Consider the following 22822-nt stretch of genomic DNA (forward strand, 5'->3'; position numbering starts at 1 on the left):
CAATAAGTTTTTAAGGAACTTGTAAACCGTTTACGGATCATAAAAGGCAACCACGAATAAAGGGATACTGATAGACAACAACGATTGACTTGTGAAGGTTACACCCTATTCATAATTCATGTGATTACTAACTCCATATGGTTCGGAACCACGAAAAGAGGATCGGGGATGATGGTACGAAGTGAGTCATGGAGTCACATTCGTCCGTATTGGCCTCTACTCCATTCTTATTGTGAAAAGTAATTTCTACGATCTCAAAGGCATGCAAACAAAATATTCAATTTGCTCCAAACTATTATTATGCTAAGTTGGTTGAATATTAATGCAACATATAATTCTAAAATATTGTGATCACTTGATTAATAACAAGATTAAAGGAACCTAAACCGTTTGTCCAAATTATCTTATTAGGCATGATTTTCAATTACATGTTCCCTTTAAACATGCAATATGGTGATCATAAAAAATAAAATAGAATAAACATTAATATTAGAAGCAATTCAACAATAAATTGTTAGTAAAATCAAATCATAATAAACCTAATCATGGTACTAACAACGAGAGTAAAAATAAGAGTAATTAAGTGATTAATTACTCACTTTCCGCGTTTCCTTGAATTGCTACATCATGAATAAATTGTTAGTAACTTCAATATATAATAAATCAAATGAAAATTAAATTAAATTATAACAAGAGTTGATTTTGTCCAAACCCTCGGTTAATTCTACCTTTTCAGGCCTTGGTTTAAGGACAAAACCTCGGGTCAAGTATGGACTCATTGGAGTGCTTAGGAGAAGTATTTTGGAAGAATAGGGAGACTAGTGTTTAGGCTAAAGAGGGAGAAGAGAATGATTTTGTGATCAAGCTTGTTGATGATTGAAAAAGGGGTGATATGACCTATATTTATAATGAAAAAAAAGGGTCGAAGAATCAAGAAAAGATCTAATTCGAATCAGAATAAAACTCTTGCGATAAACAACAATTTTTAGGTTTTTGTTTTTATCATATCTTTTGATCCAGAAATCGAAATAAGATAAATAATACGTCGTTAGAAAGCTGTTGAAGTTTACTTTCTAACCCAATTGGAATCAAATTAAAATCCTTTTTAGAATAAAAGATATGGCCGAAATAGTGGGACGGGGTTTTGGATAGAGTTTGGTATTTCAATCATACTTTTTTCGTTATAACTCGAAATTAATATTATAATATATCATTAGAAAGATAATCTCAAGAGCTATCCAACCATTTAAGTTTTGGATAAAAATTATGAGGCAAGAAAATCATATCTGACTATCTTTGAACGTTTTTCAATTCGAATAGAATAAGGACTTTCAAAAAGAAAAGTTTTATTCAATTCTAAAATTTTTAATCTTATCTTTTCATAAAGGATAATCATGATCTTTTAGAAACTTATTGAAGCTTCTAATTAATCCTAATTGGTTTAGGAATGGAATTAAATCCTTTGGACCCTCCACATGATCATTCGGTCGTAGGTAAGGTGGACTTAGGTTCGGTTTAGGCTCAGTTTAGTATTATGACGATAACTTGTTCGTTATAATTCGGATTTGGGCTTATAATATATCGTTGGAAAGCTATTTTCAAGCATTATCCAACTATTCAATCATTGACCCAAATTATGGACCAAAATAAATTGGTTTAAAGGTTTTTATAAAAAGGACACAAAATGATTGATTTTAGGTTTAAAGGCATGAAAAGAGGAAAATAAGTTATGGTTTAGGGAAATGGGCTAGGAATTGGGTTGGTTTATGAAATATATGGGATTGAATATGGATTTAAGCACTCCAAAGATTAAATGCTCAACCCGACCAATAATGGCGGTGAAAGGTTGTTCATCATCGGGGTTGATTTTGGGGAGACATTTTTAGGTGTCTACCGTCACGTGTATATATCATCATGCCAACACCTGTAATTTGCTATTTAAAGAACAAAGTAGTTGACAAGTGAGGAGCATAGGTCTTGTATTTATAAGGTTAGCCTGATTTGTTAAAGGATATGCCACCTACAAACAAAGAAACTAACCTTGAATGCTTAAAGGGGTTAGGGTGCTAAAATCAGGTTCAAGAAAAGCTACGATAATGATCTCAAAATATATATTCTTCAAACATGAGTACATAACAATATAATTAAATAACAAAATTAGAAGCTTCTACGTTACTATACCTATATTGAATCAAACTAGGTTTTTAGTGTTGGAAATTTGATAAGATAAACCAAGGCAATGAAACTTGCTACACTTTAAAAAAAATTTAATTGCTGTTACTAGTAAAACTTTAATTAAAAACATAATTTGCATGCTCAATTATAAGCGAAAGAATTATTGGCTCCTAAAGACTGTCTAAAGCAGTAATATTTTTTTTTTCCTTGTAATCTCCTTGTTTCTTTTGTTTCCTCTAGTTAAGTCTTATTCATTAAGTTCACATTCTTGTGTCAAACTCCTGCTCACCTAAAGTAAGCCCTAAGTAGGGACTTGAATATTCACCTCCATGGACATCCTTCTTTTTTTCCTTGTTTGAGAACTTAACTGGAATGGATTCAGATCATGTAATGAACTGACTTAGGGGAGGGTATTATGGGTAGTTTAGTATGTTAGTAGTGATCAAATGTAGTATGGGCAATATGGGAAGTCTAGTGTTATTAGGTTAGTAGTTGTAAGCCTTAGTATAAATAAGGAAAGGAGAGAAAGGAGAGGCAGACAGAAAATTATTGTAGTAAGTTCTTGGAGAGTGATGGCCTAAAGCCATTTACGTTGTACGCAAGCCTTTTGCTTTATCTATGAAAATTAACCTTCCGACCAAATATTATTATGTGAACCACCATGTTCGTTGCAATTGGTATCAGAGCCGCCATGGCATCGACGCCACTGACGGTCACATCTACGCGAGTGGCCGCACTCTAAGAGCGGGTAGAAGAAACTCTTGACAAGATTGGTTATGGCAAAAACTCTCTCCAGCAAATTCTGATGAAGAGCCCGGTAGAGGAGGCGCCCAAGATGTCGTCAAAAAATATCAACACAAATTTTCTCAAATATGGCCGGAACACGTCGTTCAAGATAATTACTACTGGCTGCTGTTTTTTTCTTATGTGCTGCTCCTTTCCCATCATTTGCTGCCATCTGTTCTGTGTTGATTGGGGTGGGTGCATTTGGCTGCTCTGCCTTTTTAATGATTTGTACATTTTTCCCATTGTATGTCTTTCTAACCAATGGATAGCACCAAGTTTTAACTTTATGCTCTTCCCTAGCATTGCATAGGAATAAAGCCACCCGGGAAGTTTTTAAATTTATAAACCAGTAAAGTTACTAAGCTTATATAGAGTCAGAGCTTCAAAGTTTGATACAAATTTTAGTTAACTTTTGTTGTTAGTCTGCTGATCATATAAATACTTTAAAACTTTAAAAGTGTTTGGGATATTTGGGCTAGCACGGGTGGACCAGGTGGTATATTAGTGCTTTATCACAGAACAAGTGCAAATCAACTGTGAGACGTTTGAATCCCTGTGGTGAGATACGGGTTGGGGCAAGATACATAAATCACTACCTAGTATGAGTAATTATATACACTATAACAGAGACTTGTGTAGGCATGCAGGACATGAAACTGTCTAATGGAGACTTGCTACCCATAACATCAGGAAAACATTCATGAAATTAAGCTACATGTTCAGGGCTTTTAAAGTTTCCAGATGCTAAATATCTCATGCCGTAAAGACATTGCTGAATTTATTTATTTTTAGCTGATTTAGAAATTTGAGAAATAGCTTGATCCTGATGTTTACATTGTAGTGATTGTACCACTCAGCCTTATATTATAGTGGGACAATGTTTTGATTTAGGGGACTCTTTCTTTTTAATACTACACATACTCTCCATTGATCATATTTCAACCATCACCAATCAGGGTTTTTTTTTGGGTTTTATTTTATTATATTTTTCTTTTTTTTCTTTTTCTTTTCTGATCAATCAAATACTCATAATTGCTCACTTTTTGAGATGCTAAGAGTTTTGGGATAAAATAATTGATATGCAAGAAACATATGAATACTATTTACCAATCACAACGTTTAAAGAATTCAAGCTTTTGAATTTTCAATCATACACAAAATTAGTTGAAGATTATGTCTCACAAAGATTAATACGCTCGCAAAGATACGAGGGGAAATAATGTCATTAATTTATAACATGCTAAAATTTTGCTTGCAAAGTATCTCCCATAATTTTATGCTATGGTTATCACCGGACACCCCCCCTCTCCCTCACTACCACCACCACCACCACCACACACACAGAGGTTGGGTTTTTTTTACTCTCTTAAAGTGAATGTGCTTTTTTTTTTTTTTTTTTTTTTTTTTTTTTTTTTTAATTTATTTATTTTTGTTTATTGTTTTGGTGTTTTATAATTTAATCCAAATGTTTACCTCTTGTTGTAGAACAAGCTATTGAACAACCAAATGGTTATGGAAGAGATTGTGGCAGAGATGTCAATGTGTTTCAAAGGTACTTTTGTAGCTGTTGTTACATATTAAGTGTTGGTTGTTAATTTTAAAATTGCACTTTCTATTTATCATTCCTGGTATTTGGACTTCAAAATTTTAATATTAATTATGTTAATTTTCACTATTAATGCTTCGATTCGGATGTTGTGAGGGTGTTTTCATTTTAATTAAGAACTATAAAACTCATTTCATTGAAAATTCATATATGGTCACCACTACCTCTTTTACGATGGGTTCATCTTGCTCCATTTTCTCCTTTATTAGAGTTAGAACTACATAGGGAGAGGTAAGGAGGGAGAGTAAAACGAGAGAGGAGGGGTGGGGAGGTAAAATTAACTGATAAAATATAAATAGCCCTTAAAATGCACCTTTGTGTTACAATTCTTACAAAAGTGTATAGCTTTATACTTATCTTGCAATTTCTAGTGAAATGTAGGAAATTTTCATAGGTAACCTTACACATCACTTTTGATTTAGTAATAACAAAAAGGGTAGTGTTCATGGTAATCTTGTTTGATTATATTTTACTATTTTTAGGACTAATGAGCATTTAAGCGTTCGTTTAATTTGTTTAGGTAGATAGTATAATGTGAACACATCTAGGGGAAGCCATCTTCTCTCTACTTCCTTGTTCCTCATCCACCCTTCCTTTCTCCTCCTTCAAAGCTCCTCCTTTTCTCTCCTCTTATTCTCCCTTTTAGCGTTATTATCTTAATTTGTCTGTCAATCAAAATTTGAGCTTCAACAACCATCAACTATGATGGATGGAGAAGTAAGAAGAAGGGTCCACTTCCCCTCGTCGTATTTGATCAACCGACCTATCAATTTTTAAAGTTTTAATTTAACTAATTTTAGTCATCTAAATGCGTATAAAAAAGATTAAATTTCTTATTAAAGGGGAGGGGGTGGGAAATTAAAGATGAGAGATAAAAATAGCTCATTGAATTAACTCGGGATAGTGTCGAAGTTGGATAGTGGCAAGGCAATAGCGGAGAATAGAAAGGTTTGCATTGCTAGTAGTCTTGGTGGCTAATGTTGGTGCTACTTTGTTAAAGGTAGTAGGGTGGGTTTGCATGTGGTGAGTTTTACAATGTCAGAGGTGCGAAAGTGAGAAGCTGTTGTGAACCTGTGATTATGGAGAAGAGAGAAAAATTGATGGAATAGGAAAAAAAAAAAGTGGAGAGAAAATGGGGTGTGTAGGAGTATCGGTGTAATTCTAACTTAGATTATTAGAAGATCCACTAATGTTGTCAATAAAGGGTTATCACTAATAATTTTTTTTTTTTTTTTTTTTTTTTTTTTTTTTTTTTTTTTTTTTTTTTTTTTTTTCCCGGTGATATTAATGAAGAGTACTGGGTTATTGCTAATAGTTTTAATTTTTGTGATATTAATCAAGACTAGAGGGTTATTTCTAATAAAATCTGTCATATAATTACCAAATGAAAAGTGTAATCCCATGGGTGTATGCAAGGAACCAACCCAATGGTCAGCCAAGCCTGTTATACAATTTACATATGCTCGCAGGAAAGCAAATCAGCCTCAACATCAATTTGAGCTGGAATAATCAGTTATGGAGTTTGTTAGCCTTTGGGGGTAATTTTGTAATTCATTCCTAGTTTGTTATTTCCCTTAAGTCAGCTAGTTTGTTATGAGGAGTTTTGTATTAAATAGGAGGACGGCTTGGTGAGAAGGGCATGCAAAATTATATTGTGATAAACAGCTTGGAGAGATTTCCTTCCTCTCGAAAGAAGGGGGATTGTATTGCTGATTACATGCTAGGAACAAAGTATACATAATCACACACATAGTATTAGGAGGCACGATTGATATGATGTATTGATAATCAGAGTAATTAACCAACACAACTCTCCTTCTTTCGAGAGGAAGGATTCTCTCCAACAAACTTCACTCTAAACAATATTCAGCATAATCATTATTCCTCCTAATGAGGCCTATTTACAGATAAACTCTCGTAACAAACTCTAACTTATTCCCCAAGCTACTATTAATAGACTGTGACTAACATACCCTTCCCCTAAATATTGATTCCTTGCAAATAGATGAATTATGAGAAAGGGTGCTGTGTTGGGTCATATAATGAGAGTTAGGATAAAGGAGGCTGATATTTTGGGGCTGAGAAATGGGCCTATTGTTAATAAGCCCAACTTTCAACATAGGATTCAAAATAAGTGGGCCTTGCCTCTAACATCCCTTCACCGATTTTAATTGGATTTGCCTGCTGACTCCCTTCTTTTTGAGCTGAGGGTGACCCAAGCAGTAGAGCTGTCATGTCATCTTACTGTTACTACCCTTGTCAACCTTTTGTTCATTACTATATTGCTCATTACTATATTGCTCTTACTAGCATCTTCTAGGATTATCTTCTTTTCCAAGTCAGTAAAGCTTCTACCATACTCACCCTCTTCTGGATTTCTGCAGCAAGTCCCACAATTAATCACCACCACCAGCTTGCTCGATGTTACCACCGCCACCGAATTTGCCGTCGCCGGAATTATCTGATCTACATCCACTCACCATGATTCTCGGCCCCTAATTTGTGCTCTTCTTCGTCCGAAAGCCAAACATCCCACCACCACTACAAATTTCGACACAACCTCCTGGACCACCACCCGAACCACAGCATCCGGCGCCACCTCTCTCAAATATTCCACCATACAAACTACCAACAAAACCACATGCCTTATTTCTACATCACTCACAAGGCGCACCACCACTGTTAAATCCACCTGCAAACTCACTACGGCTTCCACAAGCACCTCCACGAGATCCTCCACCAAATTTCTCCATCACCACGCCACCATTGAAGCTGCTAATGGAGCAAAAGTTTTGTTCACATCTGAAATTTCCTCACCTATGGATATGGTGGCTAACTGCAACTCCTCACCGGTGAGGATGTTCTCTGGCACTTCCTCTTCCTCCATTAAATCTGCTTGGTTCTCTCCATCCTCAAGCTCTTCTTCCATTTCCTTCAACTCCAAATTCACGGAAGAGAAAATCGGAGAAAAAACATCATCAATATATTTCTCCAGATTTCTTTGAAGGTTATCAACAATTCTCTTCGTGGATTCCTCCATCCTTTCGGAGAATTGCTCAAGTGAATGTGACCAAATCGGAGCTCCGGTGACCTCCATTTTTTTTTTGGAAAACAAAATTTTAGTGGCTTAAACTACCGGGATGAACTGCTATTTGTTAGGAACTAGGAGTAGAATAGAGTATACACAATGACACACAGTATTAGGAGGCACAATTGATATGATGTATTGATAATGAGTAATTAACCAATACAACTCTCCTTCTTTCTAGAGGCTCTCAAACAAACTTCACTCTAAACAGTATTTAGCATAATCATTATTCCTCCTAATGAGGCCTATTTATAGATAAACTCTCATAACAAACTCTAACTTATTCCCCAAGGCTGTGACTAACATACCCTTCCCCTAAATATTAATTCCTTGCATTACACCGATCTTCAATACAAATATCGGTTACTATAGCTAATTTCCTTTTCAGTACCTTTCTAGAATATCCTAATCTGATCCAAGTCCTAGCAAAGTGGTAACAAAGCAATCACGATCCTTGTTGGAGAAGATGACTCGCCTTACTCATGGTCAACGCCTGGATTTGCTACAACAGGAGATTGCTGGGTACCGGCACGTGTAGCTCAGGAGATCACTACGGCATTGGCGGCGTTTAAATCAGACCTCATGCTGAGCTTGCTGCTGGAAAGAAAATCGCTCGTTAGGGGTGAATGGGCCACAATATCAGTGGGACTACCCATTCGCCGGCGCGCAATCGCATCTGGGTTATAGTGACGGTGTCTATAAAGGGGGTAATCGAACTGGAAAATGAGGAAACTCAATTTATCCCTGTTTAATGGTACAGGCGATTGGATCTTGAGAGATTCTTCTATTTTTATCGATTGACTGATATCATCTGGAGGTGGCTATTGTCGCGCTTTACAGAGACGCTTTGCTCTGATATCAGTGGGAGAATTGACGTCATCCCTTATTGACGTGGAAAACCCTAGTTTCAGGACCACCGCCACCGGCACGCTGCACGAGCTATTAGCCTTGATCGAAGGTGTGCCTGGTTATAGGCGTCGCTTCATCGAGCTATTAGCCCTGATCGAAGGTGTGCCCGAGGAAATTGCAAAAGGCCAATATATAAATGGCTTGAACGAAGAGATACGGGTCGAGGTTCGGATCTTAGATTCAGTTACCTTGGACCAGGCCATGGAGTTGTCAATGCGGATTGAGGAGAAGTTGAGGCTCAGCCCAAGGCTGAAATCAAATCAGGAGGCAGTTTACCCAATTGTAAAACCCCATACCCGGCCTACAGATCCAACCCACATTCCACCGACCAAAATAATACGACCCTAAACACTAACCCAACCCTAAACACGAACCCAAACCTACACACTTCTACCCATACTTACCCAAATCATTCCACCTACAACAACCACAAACTAGCCGGAGAAATAAGGCGGTTATCGGAAAAAGAAGTTCAGCAGAAACGGGAACAAGGATTATGTTTTGGATGTGACGAGAAGTGGCACATTAATCATCGTTGTCGCCTGGAGCTTAGTGTTTTGCTCACGGTTGTTGACGAAGAGGAGGAAAACGGTGACACTGATGAACTCGCCGCTGTTGAGATTGATAAACCCACACCACTGCCTATCTGTCTCCCTTTGGAACTTAACCCAGAAGTCTCACTCAGGCTCCGTCATGGGCATCACCAGTCCAAAAACAATGCGCTTGGAGGGCTCCATCAATAGGGGCAAGGTGATAGTGATGGTGGATCCGGGAGCAACCCATAATTTTATCTCGATGATTGCAGCGCAACATTTGCAAATTCCCATTACCGAATCTAAGGGTTTTGGAGTTAACTTGGGTACCGGGGCTGTGGTACAAGGGGAAAGAGTGTGCGTGGGAGTGCTGGTCGAGCTACAAGGGGTCACAATAGTTAAGGATTTCCTTATGCTCCCCCTGGGAAATTCGGATTTTATTATGCGGATCTAGTGACTTGGTGGCGATTCGGTGACTCTGAGAGGGGACCCTAAATTGGGGCGCACTTGTATAACGCTCAAAGCTATGGTGAAGACGATACAGAAAGGACATAGAGTTTTGTTGGAGTTAAATCAAATTGAGAATTCAGACAAGAAGAAGAGGAACTCAAGCCTTTGATTACTCAATACCAGCACATCCATAGTCATTGTTTGACCCTACAGATATTTTCAATACCAAAAAGACGAAATTGAAAAACTGGTGAAGGACATGCACGGGGAGGTATAATTCGACCCTCTACTAGTGCGTCTTCTAGTCCTGGTCTTTTGGTCAAGAAGAAAGATGGATCGTGGCGTTTTAGCATGGATTATAGGGCTCTGAATACAGAAACTGTACAATACGGCTTATCATATGGCTACTAATTGTACTCCGTTTAAGATGGTATATGGGAGAGACCCCCCTTGTTGCGTTTTACCCCTACAGCACCATTATGTCCTCTTTGAAAGACCAGCTACTGGAGTGGGATGCTATTTTGGATGATCTTAAATTTGATCTCATGTAGGCTCAGGTGTACATGAGGCAATGTGAGAACAAATGCAGAAGGGAGGTCAACCCTATAGACAACAATCATTGGCAAAGAGGAAATATGAAAAACTTTCTCCGCGTTATTATGGGCCTTATCTTGTGGTGCAAAGAATTGGGGAAGTGGCATATTGACTAGAGCTCCCTATCCCGTTTTTCACATCTCCCAGCTAAAGAAAGCTATGGGTACGGGATAGCAGGCCTCTCCTCTGCCTCATCAGCTCTCATCTCTTGTACTTGACGTAGGGGGTTAGGACTACTCACACTGAGGTTTTAATTAAATGGCGGGGTTTGCTCTTTTCCACCTTGAGGACAAGGTGAAAGTTTGGGAAGGGGGTATTGCAAGGAACCAACCCAATAGTCAACCACGCTGTTATATAATTTACATATGCTCACAGGAAAGCAAATCACGCTCAGCATCAATTTGATGGATGAGCTGGAATAATCAATTATGGAGTTTGTTAGCCTTTAGGGGCAATTTTGTAATTCATTCCTAGTTTGTGATTTCCCTAAGTTAGTTAGTTTGTTATACTATTATTAAAAAGCTTTTGATGGGTTTTGAACACTAGACCTCAAAGAAACAAGATCTACTTCATTACCATCTTAGCCAATAAAAATTGATGTCATCAATACATATAAATATAATTATAATTATAAATGACATGCATCAATTAAAAAGGAAATACGAATTAAGTAGTTTGAAAAAAAAAATAATAAGAGAAATAAAATCAACATTTCACAAACAATAGAGTGTTATAAAATATCTTTCTATACTCTATCAATTAGTAACATAATTTTTACTCCCTCTGTCCCTAAATTACATTCCTACTTCTCTTTATTATGTGAGAAATAAATGCTTAAAATAGGAACGTACTTTAGGGACAGAGGGAGTAACATTTATGCATAACATACATAATCGATAATAATATATTTCATTATGTAAAAAAAGATGATAATATATTTCATAAAGAAACAATTTAATCAAAATGGTAACCCGGTGCAACGCCCGGGCCGCACACTAGTTTTGTTAAATAGGAGGATTGCTTGGTAAGGAGGGCATGCAAAATTATATTGTCATAAACAACTTGGAGAGATTTCCTTCCTCTGGAAAGAAGGGAGATTGTATTGCTGATTACACTGATCTTCAATACAAATATGGGTTACGTCAGCTAATTTTCTTTTCTGTACCTTTCTAGAATATCATGTTCTGATTCATTCCCTAGCAGTTTAAAATGAGATTTATCCTTTGATTTTTCACTTTATTGTGGATATAATTATAATTGATGTACTTAGTCAACCAATAAGTAAATGTACATGGGTAAGGAAAAATGATTTATTGCGAGTGTAGCACTACTAAAAGCGATACAAAAGGAACTGCTTGTCCTTTTGCAATTCTATTATTTGAGATTTTAAAAATGTTTCTTATGCATAATAGTCATAAATGCTGGTGTCTACACCTTCATTGGGTAATTAAGGGCCATGTTCTGTGATTAGTTTGGCCAATCATGCCCTATAAACTCTTTTCAATTCTTCAGTATACTAATCTCATCCTCTAAGAAATTTTTATAGCTTATTTTGTTCTATTGAGTATAGCCGGCAGGCCTAAATCCGTCTCCAATATCAATTGTCTCTTCAATAACAACAACAAAGTTGTTTAGGGTAAAAATACCCAAGACACGTGGCTTAATTAGAGGGGGACACGTGTCATTCTTGTATAAATCCAACATGGACCACTCTAATGACCCTATTCCTGAGAAAAGCCGCAAAAACAATGCAGCCCATTAAGTCAAAATGACCTAATGAGCACATATTCCAATGACCCTATAAATAGAGAGATTTTTCCCATTTTGGGGACACCTTCGATTATTACAACATGTCTATGTTCTCTCACATTAGAGAAAACAATAATAACAATAATATCTACGTTCTCTCACATAAGAGAAAACATCTGATCTCGAAATCCGAGAAGATCTCACTTTTACCTTTTTTCGCACCTTTTCATCTTCTATAACTAATAATAACTTGATTGTCAGAGGCAGAGTTCCTACCAACCGGAGTCTTTGTATTTTGCAGACCGCGTGGAATTAGTCTTGGTGATGTAACTCTCTCAGGGGACCAAAAAACACCCAAAACATTTGGCGGCCTCTGTGGGAAGAGTACCTCTAAGATGCTTTAAGAGTCTATTGGCCTAGAGTCGATGGAGAGGTCTATTTAGACCAAGATACAGACAACGAATGTGAAGTCGAAACCCATGTGGCCCCTGATGGGTCACTCATCTCTAAGTGCATCCGTCCCAGGGATAAACTGGAACAGGGCAACAATGAAGCTAGTCCTAATAAATCTACTGGACCACCGGCTAGGGAAACCCAGACGGCAAGGGGTCAGGCTCTAGTCACCCGAGATGAACTCGTGAAATTCGTGACAAGTTTCAAGGGTGAAATCAAGGAACTAATCAATAAAAGGACGGGTGGCTCCAACAAGGGTCAGTCGGCCAAGAAGACTCCTCAAGCTGAGAGGAGGAAAGGAGAAGGCCACGCCTGCAATCGATTGGTCGAAAAATCTACTGCCAGAATGGGACAAGAAAGATCATCCGACAAGTTCAACTGACAGCAAAAAATATTCTCTAACGCTCGACACATCATCGAGAACAAGAGTAACCAGCAGCTGTCTAAGTCGACTTCTACGTCGAGCTTTCCAAATAACTTCAAAAACACTTCCGTAAGGAATTCTCAATCCTTGCATGAGAGCCATACAGGCGGCAAGACCGTCCACTCTGGCCCTCAAATGATCGGGTCAGCCCTGTATGTGTCTGAGATGCCATATGGGAAATATGTCCCACCATTCATGCAGCCAACCCTCTTTGGAAGAGGGGAGCCTTGGCGAACAAACCTCTGCATTCACGGGGAAATAACTTAGGCAGCACAGCTGACCAAGGTTAAGAATGTTTTGGTTGGTGCCTACAATGGTACCACCGAGAGGATCACCTCATGGCCTACACCAACCGTATGCACATGCAGGCGTTGAATGATGCCATGTGGTGTAGATGCTTCCCGGCTACCATAAAAGGAAAGCTCAACAATAGTTTGGCAACTTAGATGTATTGATAGCTTCAAGAGGCTTGCCTTCTAGTTTGCTTCGAACTTCTCGATGAACATTCTTGCCAAGAAAACCAGTCTCGATTTGAGCATCATCCGACAGGGAGAGAGAGAGGGTCTTCACTCCTACGTCAGGTGGTTCAATTTGGTGAGAATCTAAATTCAAGGATTGCCTGACGAGGTAGCCTACATATACTTCTTTAAGGGTTTGAAGGACGGGTCAACCTTTAAGTTTAACCTCGTCAGGAAGAGGGTTTTCACCCTCCAAGAGGCGCTGATGGAGGTGGAGAGCTTTATACAAGTCACCGACCTTTGCTCGTTAAACAACCTTACCCGAGGTTGTTATTACTGAGCGGGACCGGGGCAAAGTTCGCCGGCCGTGTGACGACTCGGTTGTCATTGAATGTAAGGTCGCCAACCAACTGGTTGGGCGGATCCTTATTGACATGGGTAACTTCTATGACATAATAGCTACAAGTGTCTGTCCAAGCTAAGGTACAAGTTGGACAACCTTCGCGACATCTCCCACCCTCATGTTGGTTTTGGGGGAGGAGTCGTGCACCCAGTCGGACAAATTGACTTACCCATCTGGTTGGAGGGGGGGGGGAAGAGAAAAGGGCGGTATATGGTCGTCCGGTTTTTGGTGGTTGAAGAGCTAACCGTCTACAACCTTATTTTGGGCCGTCCCACTCTAAACGAGTGCAAGGCCGTCATCATCCCAACTCTCATGCTCAAGTATGAAAGGGATGATGGCTCTGTTGGCTCCCTGAACGGTAAAAATTCTACAATGTCATTTTTTAAAAATGACACCATAATTTGCTGATGTGGCAAAATTTGATTGACCTATATTTAGTATTTTTATTTTCAATTTGAATTATTTTTAATAAACATAATATATTAAAATTGTATTTTATTTTTGTATTCTTTTAATACATGTATTTTTTTAGAAATACATAATTATAAATTATAAAAACCTATTTTTTGTAATATTAATTAATATTTAAATTTATAATTATAATTAAAAATCACAAAATAAAAATTATTCAATATTGTTGATATTGTTCAACAATCGTTCATCAGTGTTCATACTTCATATTGTTCATCATTGTTCATATTGTTCATCAATCATATCATAGATTAGCCTCATATTCCCAAAATCAATGTTAGTTGTTGATGAATTTGCAAATCTGGACTAAAATCGGGATAGAAATTCGTAAATAAATTGTGTTTTTTGCAATTCTTGATTTTAGGTTTTTGTTCATAAAAAAATTTCAACAACAATCTCATTTAAAAGTATTTGCAAAGGATGAATTCCGCTTTGAATCGTTCAAAAATATGATTTTTGTGGACTCAAATTGTGTAATTATGTCAAAGAATAAAGTTTATCAAGTTTGTGTGTAGAAGATGAAGTAGTCGTATTTTCATCCGATAAATGTAATTAAGTTTTCTCGAACTTGTTTGTGGGTTAGATAATGACTTAAACTATGTTTGGTCATTACATAGAAAAACAATTTTTTTATATTCTATTATTAACCTTATTATATTATGAGCGTGACAAAATGTTAAGTTATGATATACTTTCTCATAATATGTGTAGGCATAATTATGTAAAGAAAAATATAAATATATGATGTATATAAAAATGGCAAAAAAACGTGTTCCTTAATGATAATAAAAATGATGGGTCTTAAAATTATGGATATATAGGAGTATATAAAGATGGTTTCTAAAATTATGCTATTTTTTTTTTTAAATGTCATTAAGGAATTTTTTTGAGAGAGAATATTTCTCTATAAAATTGCTAAAAAAAAGGGGGCAAACGTTATTATGGATATGTCAGTTGACAAAAATTTAGGTGAATGATATCAATAAAAAAAACTATAATTAAGATCAATAATAATCTTTTTCCTTCACGAAAAAAAAAAAAAAAAAAAAACAATAATAATCTTTCAAAACTAAATTTTTCGGTCAAACCTTCACTAATTGTAAATTCGTAACAATGTAGTTAGATATTTTGATATCATATATATATCAATAATAATCTTTCAAAACTAATTTTTTCGGTCAAAGCTTCACTAATAGTAAATTCGTAACAACGTACTTAGATATTTTGATATCATATACTCCGTATATAACAAAGCTATGTTTGTATACAAATCATATAAACAACTAATTAGGAATATACCAAAAATTATAGGAACTAATTAATTTATATGCCTAAGATTTCAAAAATATTTTTTCCAAAATATAATAAGATAATAATCCCATAAATCTTCCCATAAATTTTTTTTTTTTGTTATATGATTAGCGTAAAATTGTGATTTCCTCTAAAAATGGAAATGCAATTTTTAGGTAATTCATATGTGCCTTGAGCACGAGCATATTCCAATTATAACATAAAACTTAATTTTTTTAGTAATGACCAAAACTAATACTAATGAATGCCACAAGCAAATTCCAATTACAAAGTAAAACTAATTTTTAAGGTAATGACCTAACTAAATACAGGTAATTACCTAACCACAAACAAATTACAATAATCGTAGACCTCGATTATGGATCTAACAGGTTTGCGAAAAAAATATATATTACGAACTCTAAAACGCAAAGCACACCTTCATTATCCATTGACCTCTTAAAAAAATTGAAAGATTTGTGTTTTAGATCATCATAATACACGCTCCTAAGGTTATTTTCATCCTCAAAACCATCAAACAACTTGATTTTTACATAAATAAATACTTGTATTATCAATCGAACAATAAAATGAAATTATACGAATCATGAAAGCAGATTCGAAAACCAATTCAATCAATCCGATCTTTGAACGGAATTTGTTAGTCTGGTCTGAATTCCGAATAGATTATACAAGATATATAGGGGTTTTTAAATTAAGATCATGAATGAAGAACAATGATGAATTTTTTATTTTCTAAACTTTAATTTTTAAAAATGATTTTAATAAGATAAAAATAGATTTTTAAAAAGTTATAATTACGTATTCTTTAAAAAATACACTTATTTACAATTATACATACATGTAGAGTATATGTAGGTATTTAAAAATAAATTAAAAATGGACTAATCATAACATGACACCTCATCATGTTTTGGTGTCATTTTTTGAAAAATGACATAGTAGAAACATCCCCCTGAACGGGGATCAAAAGACGGCTATGGAGTGTTATCTCTCAAACGTCAAACCCATGGCTGCAGCAGTCGGGTAGGGGAAGGATTCGATAGACCTTGACAATCTCAAGGATCCTGATAGACCAGTCGCTAAGAAAAGTAAACCAACCAGGTGAAGAAGGAGAAAAATAGCAAATACTCAATTAGAAACGATCAAATGAGCTACGTCGCCAACCATTGATATTCCTCAAGATGACAGCCATGTAGAGTGAATTGTTAAGGGGGGGGGGGACGATTGCTTTTGCAAGGTTAGGTGCAGACTTACACCTTCTGTTAAGGAATTCAAAGACATTTTTGTCTTTGAAGTGGAAGAGATGCCGGGTATTAGCCTGGAACTCGCTGTCCAAAAAGTCGCCGTTGATCCTAAAAAGAAGTCCATCCAGCAAAAGAAAAGAAACCACGACGAGGAGCGAAGTTAGGCGGCAGCTGCCAAGGTCAAAAAGTTGTTAGGCGCAGGGTTCATTCGGCCATGTAACTTCCTGATTGGGTTGCAAACGTTATGCTTGTAAAGAAGCCGAATGGTACCTGACGCATGTGTATAGATTACACTGACTTCAACAACGCATGTCCAAAGGACAATTACCCGCTTCCGAAGATCGACAGCCTAGTCGACTCTACAGCCGGGCATGCCTTGATGAGTTTTATGGATGCCTACTCAGGTTTTCATCAGATTCTCCCGTAGAAAAAAGATCAAGAGAAGACTGCTTTCATCACTGACAGGTGTTATTCTGTTATACTGTGATGTCGTTTAGCTTGAAGAATGCGCCTATTACTTTCCAACGGATGATTAATACTGTTTTCATTAATCAAACTAGGAGGAATGTAGAAGCGTACATTGATGACATAATATTCAAACCTTCACCATACTCAGGCGGCATAAGGTCATGCTCAATCCCAAAAAGTGTGTATTTGGTGTTGAGTCTTGGAAGTTTATCGGATTTTTAATTGATCAAAGGGGGATAGAGGCCAAGAAAAGATACAGGCGCAGATTGACATGAACTTACCCCACTGTAAACGAAGTTCAAAAGCTTACAGGTTGTCTGGCGGCATTTTGGAGATTCCTCAGGTGACAAGTGTCTTGATTTTTTCCAAGCGATCAGAGAGAAGACAATGTTTGAATGGGGGGATGATGCCGAGGCTGCCTTTCAGAAATTGAAAGAACTATCTACATTGTTTGCTAAGGTGATTCGGAGGTGTATCGGTAAAAAATGCGGTGTTTTTTAATGCCCTTTTACAAAATGCTAAATATCAGTTCGGTAACTTCAAATTCCGTTACATATCGGGCGTAACGCGATGACATGGCCGAGTTTTTATACCATGGAGTCAAGTGACGGATGCATTGTCAATACTGGCATCATCCGCCTCCTGTGATATGCCTCGCTGAGTCTTTTGGGAAGTTATGGAAAAACAAAGTATTGATGAAGAAGAGCCTATTGGAATACTTGACCAAAACTCTACCTGGATAGATGACATCCGGGCTTTTTTGTAAGACGACACGCTGCCTGATTCACCATAGGAAGCAGCTATCATGAAAAAACGAGCTGCAAACTTCGAGATGAGAAACAGAGAACTCTTCAAACCGATTTCTTGAAGCCGCTATTGAAGTATGTTACCCCAGAAAAGGGGCAAGAAGTTCTCGAAGAGTTGCACGCGGGATACTGCGCCTCCCATATAGGCGGCAGATCCCAGACGCCATGGAGATGGTTAAAAAATGTTACAAGTGCCAAAGGTTTAGCAAGCTCATTCATCGACCGGCCACTGACGTGACGGCAATCCATAGTCTTGTTCCGTTTGCTAAATGGGGCATGGACATCCTAGGTCCGTATATGCCTGCACTAGGCGGAAAACGGTACATTCTCTTGGTTGTGGATTACTTCACTAAGTGGGTGGAGGCGAAGGCAGTCAAAGACATCAAGACAAAGGATGTCATCTCTTTCATATGGAAAAACATCATCACCTGGTTTGGGGTACCTATGTTAATGGTTTTTGACAATGACCCTCAATTTGAGACGCCTCTGCTCAAGAATTGGTTGGGAGATCAAGGGATCTCACATTTTTTTGCATCAGTCAGTCGACCCCAAGCAAATGGCCAAGTTAAAGCCTTCAACAAACCCAAACGGTATCAAAAAGAAAATAGAAAAGGCCGGTGGTTTATGGGCAGAAGAATTAATTCATGTCCTATGGACCATCTGGATGACCGAAAAGAGGCAAGCAGTGAAATCCCGTTGCTCATGGTGTACGGTGCCGAAGCCGTTTTTCCCATTAAGCATTATGAGCCCACTCTACAAGTCATACTATACAATGAAGAGGCGAACTGGGAGACCATGCGGCTAGCATTGGACTCGCTCTCGGAACGCAAGGGCAATGCCGCCTTGCGTCATGAGATTTACTGTCTGTGAATGACATCCTTTGTCTTGATTTTTATACTTAGGAACATCTAATACTCTTTAAAGTATCAAAAGTTCCAAAGTCTATCGATCAAACTTTGAAACCAACCACACAGCCGCCAAGGCAAAGTACAGTCGGTTTATCAGTTCTCTAATGCTATTAATAGGTTTTATATATATATATATATATATATATATATATATATATATATATATATATATATATATATATATATATATATATTCAAAATGCAAAAATTAAACCCACTGTCGAAATGTTTCATAAACTTAACCCGACCGGGCAATAATGTCAACCGGATATGCATCCGGGCATAGACAAAAGCAAATTGTTGAATTACCCGACTCCTCAGTTGGTAAAAGGAATAAGGATACACGGCACACAAGCCGGAGAAAACATTTGGCATACTGCCTCTGAAAGCTTAAGGTTGCTGGGGAGAAGGCACCGTCTGGTCGCTCGCAGGGGTCAGCTTCATTTTGCTTAGGTTGAGCCTAGTTAGGGTCAACATCGTTAAGCTCTTCCTCCTCATCTGAGGCAATTTCAATGCCTTTGAGCAAAGGCCCATTCCTTGAACGGAGGCAGCACCGCCTGTTCTAGGTGTTGGGCATCATATACCTCAGTGGCATACTGATACCTTAGGTTAAAGCACTCCTAATCGGCGTTAGGGTGAACCAGATCCCAAGCCAACTTCAAGCGGGCCTAGTGTCTTTCTCTTTCTCATCCACCAGCGATGTTGCTCCTTAGAAATCTCTTCTCGGTGTTCGCTCCTCATTTAAACAATTTCCAACTGAGCCGGCTGTTCTCGTCCCCTCCAAAGCTTTCACATTAGACTTGTCGTTTATTAACTCCAACTTTAGGTTGGTGACTTTGGTGTTGATCAGCTCCTCTGCAGCTTTAATCTCAATTACACTCATGGTATTTTGGTATTGATTGAGTTGAGAGTATTCATGGCTCTTTGTTTAGCATCATTTACCTCCTCCTATTTTCTCCTTAACAGAGTCTTCAGCCCGTCTACCTGGAGAGTACAGATGGTAAAAAAGGGGTTTTTTAAAAATAAATAAATAAATAAATAAATAAATAAACACTTTAGCTAAGCTAGTTACCTCAACCAGCCAACAAGGCTAGGATTTGGTCAAAATTGACAAACTCAGGCACTCGGTCCTTTTCGGATCTAGTAAGTGTCCTCAGCATCCGTTTAGCAAATTGTTGAACATTGGATGGAAGAGACATCTGCGGCGGCACCCATATTGTGCCGACTTCTGAGTAGTTCTCCCGATGAGCTAGCTTGGGTTTTGACTCGCATAAAGTCAAGCGGCCATGGGAGTTCAAAGCAATCTTCCTTACCTTGGTGTGAGAGGTTTCTCCTCTAGCCGTTGCAGTGTTGTCTGCAGTATTCGTTGGCAAGCCACTCTTCACATTTTGCTTGCCCTATGAGCTTTCACTCAGAGCCTTCAATACAGCCGGGCTCTTACCTCCGGTTGTAAGTCTTGGTTGGTCGGGCACAGAGATAGATTGGGAAGGATTTTTCCTCCCTACCTTCGCCGGGGATTTCCCAAGCTAACCCCCACGCGGAGGCCATTTAAACATCTTGGAAAGAGAGTGAGGGATAGTTTTGCTCCCACTTTGCAGGTGAGGCAAAAGAGTTATAACCGGCAGCACTTAAAAAAGACATTAACTAGCCTTCAAATGGCAAGAAGACTTACCTCATCATCCTTGGCATCCAAGGCTTTCTTCTTCTCCAATTGCTCTCTTCTAAGTACAGCAGCCGACTTACCGGTGTTTTGTCCGGGTTCACCATGTTCAAGGCGTACTCTACAAAAAGGAAACCAGATGGTTATATAAAGTATAGAGACAAAAAATGCAAGTATTAAAGTGTCAGCAAAACACACTGCATACATTTTGAAAACAGGGTATTTAAGTCGCAGGCGGAGAGAAACGCCTCATCTTTCAGAAAGTTCGGATGGGGTACCTAGTTCTTGGGCACTATTATTTTGCTTCCATTGTCTAAGGATTCGGTGGTTGTTTTGAAGATTTTTGACTCCACTATTTGTGTCTAGGCTTTCTCAGGAATTCGGGAAGGGGCACACTTTTTCCCTAGTAGAGCCGGGTCCTTATTGTACCGGCAAAGAAACCAATTCTGTACCAAAGTGGGGGAAGAGATGAGATGAAACTTATCCTTCCCGCTGATCCACTTAGACGGTTTGTCCTGAGTCATCATGTACTCTGGATGGGTGGTTAAAGTATACCACGCTCCCTGGAGCCTACTCATGTAATGCATATGAGCAAAAGCCTCGAAGCTTGGCTCAATGTTTTGGAACTCACAGGCGGCGATGAAACTCATAATATTTATCCAAGAGTTAAGGGTGAGCTACCACACGCCTAGCTCGTACCCCTTAAAGATCTTCTTTATTCCTTTGTGAAGGGGGGAACGGAGTCTGGCTTTGATTGCTGACTCATAGCAGCCGAAATAGTTGTTGGCGTGCTCAACGTTGTCCTCCCAAACCACAATCGCCTCCACAGGTGGCACTCTTATTTCCCAATTTATCCCAATGGGATATTTATGTTGAAACCCCTTAAAACTTGTTTCCATGCAGCTACGTCCTTGGCGGTCATGTGTGTTTATGTGGAGTTGGTCATAGACGACGACTTAGCCGACCGCTTTACTTCATAGCCGACCTTAGCTTGACTCTACACCAAATCTTTGGGAGGCCTCGTCATCATCCCCTTGATCAAGTTCATTATGAGTAGAAACGGAGACGGATCCCTCACCGTATTACTCCTCCAATATCCCATCACTGGGAGTGGGAGAACCTCCCTGTTCTGATTCCCCGTATTCCCCGTCTCTGGCACTTCCATATCGTGCCTTCTTCTCGTGGGCTTTCTAGCCGTTTCCTTCAAACTTGCCATTGTATCATGCATAGATACAAAGAAGACAGTGGGGTTCGGAGATGAGCAAAGCAGGGCTAAATATTCATAGGTGACACCCCCATTTCTAGACTAAGCCGTACCAGGAGACCGTTTGAGAATCCTAGGATGTGCCGTGTGTTTCGGTGGATAATCCATTTTATTGAAAAAAGAATAAAAATACAAACGGTAAAAACTTGAAAGGGCTAAGGAGGGGAGAGACGGTTACCTCTGTAGAACTCTTGGAAAATGTCTTAAGCGGTGATCGGTTGTGTCAACGCAAACTGCAGGCGGAAAAATTTCTTGAAAACAGCTGCAGGCGGTAACAAAGTATCTCTGTTTAGAAAATTCTCTCTCTTTCTCTTTCTAAACTTGTAATATGGGTCAGCAATGAGGAAAGGGGAGAGGGGGTTAAACCCTATTTATAGAAGGGTTAAAACGGGGGCATCCCCGTCACTTTAACCAAAGGTGAACCGTTTGTTACTGTTCACCACTTACGGGGGGACGCGTGTTATAGGCTCCCCGTGGCTTGCCACGTCACCCCTGTGAGGGGCAAATGTTTAGGTAAAAATACCCTAGACACGTGGCTCAATCAGAAGGGGACACGTGTCATTCTTGGAGAGGTCCAACATGGACCACTCCTCAAAAAACGTGTCAGCCGACAAATGGAATGGCGGCTTTCGAGGCCTAATTCTCGAGAAAAACTGCAAAACCGGTGCAGCCCATTAGTTCAAAATGACCTAGTGAGCACTTATTCCAATGACCCTAAAATAGGGAGATTTCCCTCATTTTGGAGACACCTTAAATTATTACAACAAATCTACATTCTCTCACATCAGAGAAAACACTTGATCTCGGAATTCGATAAGATCTCACTTTTACCTTTTCCGCACCTTTTCATCTTATACGACCAATACTTACTGGATCATTGGATGCAGAGCTCTTACCAACCGGAATATCCGTTTTTTGCAGATCGCGTGGAATTAGTCTTGGTGATGTAACTCTTCTGAGGGTCCAAAAAACACCCAAAACAAAAGCCTTAGTCCCAAAATGATTTGGGGTCGGCTAACATGAATCGTCATAAGAAATCATATGAATATAAAGAAAAGA

At 38.4% G+C, this 22822-nt stretch overlaps 1 protein-coding gene across 1 annotated transcript in view; it reads left to right on the forward strand.

Annotated features, from left to right (window-relative positions):
* LOC145598131 (uncharacterized) overlaps positions 1-22822 on the forward strand; it is a 41261-nt gene that overhangs the window by 13469 nt on the left and 4970 nt on the right. Inside the window, exon 3 of the mRNA XM_081654445.1 lies at positions 4447-4513. Within this exon, the coding sequence (XP_081510571.1) occupies positions 4447-4513 (67 nt within the window). The remainder of the gene's footprint in view (positions 1-4446; positions 4514-22822) is intronic.

This window comes from Chenopodium album, chromosome 2 (genome assembly GCF_948465745.1).
Source record: "Chenopodium album chromosome 2, dcCheAlbu1.1, whole genome shotgun sequence".
NCBI lineage: Eukaryota > Viridiplantae > Streptophyta > Magnoliopsida > Caryophyllales > Amaranthaceae > Chenopodium > Chenopodium album.